Below are 7,930 nucleotides of genomic sequence, written 5' to 3'. Positions count from 1 at the left end.
ATGCCTGCTATGTTTCAGCAAGATAAATCACCTGACAAAGAGAAAAGGGTCATGTCTCGTTGTAGTCTCAAAACTCCCAGAATAGGTCGTTTCAAGTCAATGTATGATGACAGTTTGTATGATATGCATTCCAGTATCATTGAACCGGACCCTGACAAACCTGAATTACCTGTAAGTATCCCTTTATACAAGGTGTCTTGCCATCAGTCTGTGTAATTGACTAGTCCCCTTCCCCCAAATTTCAGGCTTGTGCCTTTAGTAGAAAGGATTATTATTATTATTATTTTTTTTTTACACGGATTTTTTTACAAAAACGGATAAAACCCTTTGTAACCTTTCATCCTGTCTTGTCCCTTCATGTTTCAAATCATGCGTGTCAGCCCTTGTGGCCAATAAAAAAGAATTTATTATTATTATTATTATTATTATTATTATGTGTATATAAGGTGGTGAGCTTGCCAGATTGTTTGGTATGCCAGGTGAAATGCTTAGTGGTATTTCAGCTGCCTTCATGTTCTGAGTTCAAATTCTGCTGAAGTCAGCTTTGCCTTTTATTCTTTTGGGGTTGATAAATTAAGTACCAGTGGAACACTGGGGTGGAATTAACTGACTAGTTGCTCTCCCCCAAATTTTTAGGCTTTGTGCCTTTTGTAGAAGAGATTATTATTATTATTATTATTATTATTATTAGGTGGTAAGCTGGCAGAATTGTTAGCATGCTGGACAAAGTGCTTAGTAGCATTTCATCTGTCTTTACATTCTGAGTTCAAATTCTGCCTGGGTCGTCTTTGCGCTCCCTCATTTCAGGATTGATAAACCACACACACACACACACACACACACATAGGCGTGGCTGTGTGGTAAGAAGCTTGCTTTTCAACCACATGGTTCCAGACTCAGTCCCACTGTGTGTCACCTTGGGCGAGTATCTTCTATACTCTCGTGCCAACCAAAACCTTGCAAGTGGATTTGGTAGATGGAAACTGAAAGAAACCTGTCATATATGTGTGTGTGTGTCTTTGTATTTGTCCCCATCTTCACCGCTTGACAACTGTTGTCCTGATTACTTAGCATTTCAGCAAAAGAGCCTGGTAGAATAAGTACTAGACTCAAGAAATAAGCCCTGGGGCTGCACCAGGTTCCATTCTGGTTTTACATGGTTTCTACACCTGGATGACCTTTCTAATGCCAACCACTCCAAGAGTGGAACAGTTGCTTTTTACGTGCCATTGACACAGATGCCAGTTATTATACTTGGGATAACGTTACCTGAAATGGCAAAAATTGTAGATTCCTAATATCACCTATAATATGATTGGTGGCACTCGTCTTACAATAGTTTTGTTGTAGCGTTCACTTTTACAGTTTTCAGGTTACAAGCTGGACGACAACCTTATAAAACTAACCAGCAAATGTTACACGATGTTTCCTTCTGATGGCTCTCAAATACGAGTCACAACCGAGAACTTTTTAACAGGTAACTAGTTCAGTTGTTTTTGTATTTTTTATTTGTAATATTGGTTGTTGTTGTTGTTGTTGTTTACTGCTATGTCAACCCTGATTTCGACCTTCATCTAGCAAATCTGTGATGAAAGGCATTCCAGCTGTGCCCATCCCATCTGTTTTAGCGATGTCAAGTATTAACGTATCTTGTCTTGTTTAAGACAGTGGAGTGTGATTTGAGTGAGATTCAGCTGATATTTCTACCTAGTTGAATGACCATATAAAGGTTCCGCTCATTAGCTGATTTTGTTAGTTTCAGTGTTTGATGGATTATTCCCATTAAGGGGGAACCATCTTCAATGAGAATATGACTGGGATTTAAACCATTTATTACCATATTTCTGTTGAGATGTTCTGTGTTTCTTTCAATTAATTTTAAATATAACAAAGAATTTAGTAAAATAACTTTGTTATCATTAACCCTTTTGATACTAACCTGCCTGAAACCACCTCTGGCTCTGTAGTACAAATGTCTTATTTTCATAAGTTCTGAATTAAAATCTTCCACTAAATCTTAGTCACAATTTATGTTCCTAACACTAGCTGAATAATAAATAAGTATTTAAAGTAATTGAAAGAAACACAGACCATTTCAAAATAAATACAGTAACAAAAGGGTTAAGCTATTGTTAGGAACATAAATTGTGACTAAGGTTGGTGGAAGATTTTTAATTCAGAACTTCTGAAAACAAAATATTTGTACTATTGAGGCAGTTTCAGCTGGATTGGTACTAAAAGGGTTAAAGTCTTGCAACAATCTGACAATTGGTGAGCATTGACATTAGTGATTACAATAGCAACTCAACAACAGCTCTACTAAACAGCATTTGGTGACATTTCACTCAGAAATAACCAGACAACCCAGGAAAGCAGCGAAGGCAGATGGTGCAGATAGATGAGAGGAACTTCTGTTGTCATGAATGTAGCACAACTGTTTCCAGTCATGGTATGCAAGCCACGTATTGCTGAATCAATGGCTTACCATGAAACTCCGAGTAGTATATCTCTCTCAATATGTAATTACTAGCAGTATAGCCCGGCGTTGCTCGGTTTGTAAGGGAAATAACTATAAAGCATTTTTAGAGAGTTATAGCCAAAAAATAGCAAAAACATGGGAAAAAAATGATGGTAAATTTTTTTGAGAGTTAAAAAGGTCGAGTTGCATCCCCTAGATAGTCTGTGGTTTGTGTTTCTGATTCTCGACCCCATGTCGAATTTATCGATTTTTTTCAGAACTGGGGGAACTTTTCAAAATTTTCGCTGCGTTAGTTTTGAATTATGACATTGGGCTATGTGTGTGTCAAGTTTCATCAGAATCGGTTGAAAGCCGTGGTCAGGGTGAGGGTACAACCTAACAGACACACAGACACGCACACAGACAAACTGCCGTTTATATAGAGAGAGATTACTGTTGTTAACTGTAAAAGGCCAATGTAGTTTGTCTTCATGTGCAATAGTAAAATCTGTTATAAGCACATGTGCAGCTCTGAGGTAGGAGGTTTGCTTCCAAACCACATGGTTCTAGGTTCAGTCCTATTGGATGGAACTTTGGACTAGTTAGTGTCTTATACTATAACCTTGGGCTGACCAAAACCTTGTGAGTGGATTTGGTAAACGGAAACTGAAAGAAGCTCATTATGTGTGTGTGTTCTTGTTTGTTCTCCACCTCTGATTGACAACTGATGTTGGTGTGTTTACATCCCTGTAACTTGATTTGACAAAGAGACCAACAGAATTAGTATCCGGCTTCAAAAAATAAGTCCTGGGGTCAAATTCATTTGACTAAAATTTCTTTAAGGCAGTGCTCCAGCATGGCCACAGGCTAATGACTGAAACAAGTAAAACAGAAAAGACAAACATTTTGCAGGTGTTGTTCAGTCACTTCTTCATTGTTGCCCAACAAACATATTTTCATTCATTAACTCAACCAGGTAGCACAGCAGACAACAGATTCCCCCACCCATGGGGTGCTCAGATTTTGCTGCACCCACATCATGTTTCTGCAAGGGAAGGCCTTCTCTCAGGTTCAGAATTACCATTAATGCTTCTCTAACCTCGTTTTCTTCAAGGTGTTAGCTCTATGTAAACCTGTTTTTACCTCTTAGAAAGGGCAGACCATATTAATCTTGCTTCTATCCTTTGATCTATTCAGCATGGGGCGGGGCCGGGGGGAGGGGGGGCAAGCAAGAGCTTGTGCTCTGCTGGCATAGCTCTTAGGGTCATTGAAGCAGACAATCTATCACACTGCAATGACAACAGGACCATTTGGTGAACCACCTTCAAGTGAGGGTATGTAAATATTTGTTACATAATTAAAAGTTTCATGCAAGTCTGGATAGACCTACACTCATCAGATGTGCCTATTTGGGTCTAGAATGATCATTACAAAAAATGACTGTGGAAGAAGTAGGTTTCGTCTTTGTAAAGTATGGGGCAAGATTACAGAGGGAGGGAGAAGTGATTGCACTGAGTGGGTCAGAGGGTGGGTACAGGTTTGGTATATCTATATAGAGGTCAAAGTTCATTGTAAGTGTAAAAGCAGGAGTGGGAGAAAGATAGCATATTAGTCAAAGCTTGAAGCAGAGATAAACATGCTTCCCAGAACAGATGGGAGGTTTGTTTTATATATTTAGTTTTTAATGTAATTTAGGGTCAAGAGCTGTACTTTCCCAACTGTGTGAATAATAGTTTAATGTAGCACTGTGTGTGCTGTTTTAAAATGTTGTTGGTGCTTTGTATGGAGGAATACATGTGAATAATAGTTTAATGTAGCACTGTGTGTGCTGTTTTAAAATGTTGTTGGTGCGTTGTATGGAGGAATACATGTGAATAATAGTTTAATGTAGCACTGTGTGTGCTGTTTTAAAATGTTGTTGGTGCTTTGGAGGAATACATGTGAATAATAGTTTAATGTAGCACTGTGTGTGCTGTTTTAAAATGTTGTTGGTGCATTGTATGGAGGAATACATGTGAATAATAGTTTAATGTAGCACTGTGTGTGCTGTTTTAAAATGTTGGTGCTTTGGAGGAATACATGTGAATAATAGTTTAATGTAGCACTGTGTGTGCTGTTTTAAAATGTTGTTGGTGCATTGTATGGAGGAATACATGTGAATAATAGTTTAATGTAGCACTGTGTGTGCTGTTTTAAAATGTTGGTGCTTTGGAGGAATACATGTGAATAATAGTTTAATGTAGCACTGTGTGTGCTGTTTTAAAATGTTGTTGGTGCGTTGTATGGAGGAATACATGTGAATAATAGTTTAATGTAGCACTGTGTGTGCTGTTTTAAAATGTTGTTGGTGCTTTGTATGGAGGAATACATGTGAATAATAGTTTAATGTAGCACTGTGTGTGCTGTTCTAAAATGTTGTTGGTGCGTTGTATGGAGGAATACATGTGAATAATAGTTTAATGTAGCACTGTGTGTGCTGTTTTAAAATGTTGTTGGTGCTTGTATGGAGGAATACATGTGAATAATAGTTTAATGTAGCACTGTGTGTGCTGTTTTAAAATGTTGTTGGTGCTTTGTATGGAGGAATACATGTGAATAATAGTTTAATGTAGCACTGTGTGTGCTGTTCTAAAATGTTGTTGGTGCGTTGTATGGAGGAATACATGTGAATAATAGCTTAATGTAGCACTGTGTGTGCTGTTTTAAAATGTTGGTGCGTTGTATGGAGGAATACATGTGAATAATAGTTTAATGTAGCACTGTGTGTGCTGTTTTAAAATGTTGTTAATGCGTTGTATGGAGGAATACATGTGAATAATAGTTTAATGTAGCACTGTGTGTGTGCTGTTTTAAAATGTTGTTGGTGCTTTGTATGGAGGAATACATGTGAATAATAGTTTAATGTAGCACTGTGTGTGCTGTTTTAAAATGTTGTTGGTGCGTTGTATGGAGGAATACATGTGAATAATAGTTTAATGTAGCACTGTGTGTGCTGTTCTAAAATGTTGGTGCGTTGTATGGAGGAATACATGTGAATAATAGTTTAATGTAGCACTGTGTGTGCTGTTTTAAAATGTTGTTGGTGCGTTGTATGGAGGAATACATGTGAATAATAGCTTAATGTAGCACTGTGTGTGCTGTTCTAAAATGTTGTTGGTGCGTTGTATGGAGGAATACATGTAAGAATTTCTTATGATGACAGGTGCCAAAAATGTGAGATGTTCAGTTCTACTGAATGGTCACGTCTTCTCTGTACACATCCTGAATCCACTTGAAGTAGAAGCATTGGAACCTGAGTGTCCGCCTCCCCCATCAACTTGTAAATATCCAGTGACAACTTCTAGTAAGTATCTGCGTATGTTGAAATATTTTTTGTACGTTAAATTCAACTTAGGATGTAAGTCAACAAACAAACTTTGCTTTAGAAGCGTTGAGATGTATTAAAAGATACGGATAAGGAAATAATTTTATTCTCAAACACAGGATAATAGGCGCAGGAGTGGCTGTTTGGTAAGTAGCTTGCTAACCAACCACATGGTTCCGGGTTCAGTCCCACTGCATGGCATCTTGGGCACGTGTCTTCTGCTATAGCCCCGGGCCGACCAATGCCTTGTGAGTGGATTTGGTAGACGGAAACTGAAAGAAGCCTGTCGTATATATGTATATATATATATAAGTGTGTATGAATATGTTTGTGTGTCTGTGTTTGTTCCCCTAGCATTGCTTGACAACCGATGCTGGTGTGTTTACGTCCCCGTAACTTAGCGGTTCGGCAAAAGAGACCGATAGAATAAGTACTGGGCTTACAAAGAATAAGTCCCGGGGTCGATTTGCTCGACTAAAGGCGGTGCTCCAGCATGGCCGCAGTCAAATGACTGAAACAAGTAAAAAGAGTAAAAAGAGTATAATGCTAGTAATATAGTATGAGCAGGATAAACTATCCATATTTTGCAGAAAAATCTGTCAGCGGCCAGCCATGTGACTCGAACTCACATCCCTGTGATTATGCATCATGTAGTGCTTTACTATTAAGCTAAACTGCCCAAACAACAAATTCTTCTGCAAATTTAGGATATATAAATCTAGCCATTTTATATTGTATTAACTTCTTCTTCATCCCCTATCAACGTTTTTTTTAATATAATTTATTATATTTTATTTCTATATACACGCACACATACACACATACGTACATTTGCACATACATACATGCACATACATACACATACACCCATGCGCACACACATCCATGTACATAAACTTCACATATACCTCACACACTTACAACATGCACACACATGCACACGTACACAAACACACACACACCTACACACGCATAGGAATGCACACATACCTAACCCACACATACACTCACAAACCAACACATACACACACACGCATATATATATATATATATATATATAATATATATATATATATATATATATATATACATACATACATACATACATGCAGATATACATACACACATGCACACACACATATATATTGTTGTCTGGAGAGTCAAACACACTCATCTGTTCAATTTCCACTCTTTTATTATTGTTTTTTTTTTTGTTTTTTGTCTTCCAAAATTTTCATTGCTTTTGCAACCTTGACAAAGGATGTCTCCCCAGACACACCAAAATTTGTTTCAACACGCGAATTCACAGAAAAAATCTTGCAAACCAGATACAAAGACGGATTATATATTTATATAAATCAAAATGAAAATCGAAATCTCTCAACATCAATGGAAATTGTAGCTAAGATACCAGTGCCGGTGGCACATAAGAGAACCGTCCGAACGTGGCCGTTGCCAGCGCCGCCCCAACTGGCCTCTGTGCAGGTGGCATGTAAAAAGCACCATCCGATTGTGGCCGTTGCCAGCCTCGTCTGGCCCCCGTGCCAGTGGCATGTAAAAAGCACCATCCAATCGTGGCCGTTTGCCAGCCGCGTCTGGCACCTGTGCAGGTGGCACATAAAATGCACCCACTACACTCTCGGAGTTGTTGGCATTAGGAAGGGCATCCAGCTGTAGAAACACTGCCAGATCAGACTGGGCCTAGCACAGCCACCTGGCTTCCCAGACCCCAGTTGAACCTATTTCTTTATTACCCACAAGGGGCTAAACACAGAGGGAACAAACAAGGACAGACATAGGTATTAAGTCAATTACATCGACCCCAGTTCGTAACTGGTACTTAATTTATCGACCCCGAAAGGATGAAAGGCAAAGTCGACCTCGGCGGAATTTGAACTCACAACGTAACGCAGACGAAATACCGCTAAGCATTTCGCCCGGCGTGCTAATGTTTCTGCCAGCTCGCTGCCTTCTGTTGAACCGTCCAACCCATGCTAGCATGGAAAGCAGACGTTAAATGATGATAATGATGATGATGTGGATGATTTAAATAATAAGAAAATGGAGAAAGCTTTTGATCAACAAACAAATTGAACCTCATTGGTTGA

At 38.6% G+C, this 7,930-nt stretch overlaps 1 protein-coding gene across 4 annotated transcripts in view; it reads left to right on the top strand.

Moving 5' to 3' along the window:
• The window catches only part of LOC115223233 (sperm-associated antigen 17-like), a 74,341-nt gene that overhangs the window by 46,977 nt on the left and 19,434 nt on the right, over positions 1–7,930 (top strand). For all 4 annotated transcript variants that reach the window (XM_036512216.1, XM_029793720.2, XM_036512215.1 and 1 more), the window contains exons 17-19: positions 19–171; positions 1,366–1,477; positions 5,661–5,801. In XM_036512216.1, the coding sequence (XP_036368109.1) occupies positions 19–171; positions 1,366–1,477; positions 5,661–5,801 (406 nt within the window). The remainder of the gene's footprint in view (positions 1–18; positions 172–1,365; positions 1,478–5,660; positions 5,802–7,930) is intronic.

The sequence above is a fragment of the Octopus sinensis genome, linkage group LG22 (assembly GCF_006345805.1).
Source record: "Octopus sinensis linkage group LG22, ASM634580v1, whole genome shotgun sequence".
In the NCBI taxonomy this organism is placed as follows: Eukaryota; Metazoa; Mollusca; class Cephalopoda; order Octopoda; family Octopodidae; genus Octopus; species Octopus sinensis.
This window is presented reverse-complemented; position numbering and strand designations above follow the sequence as displayed.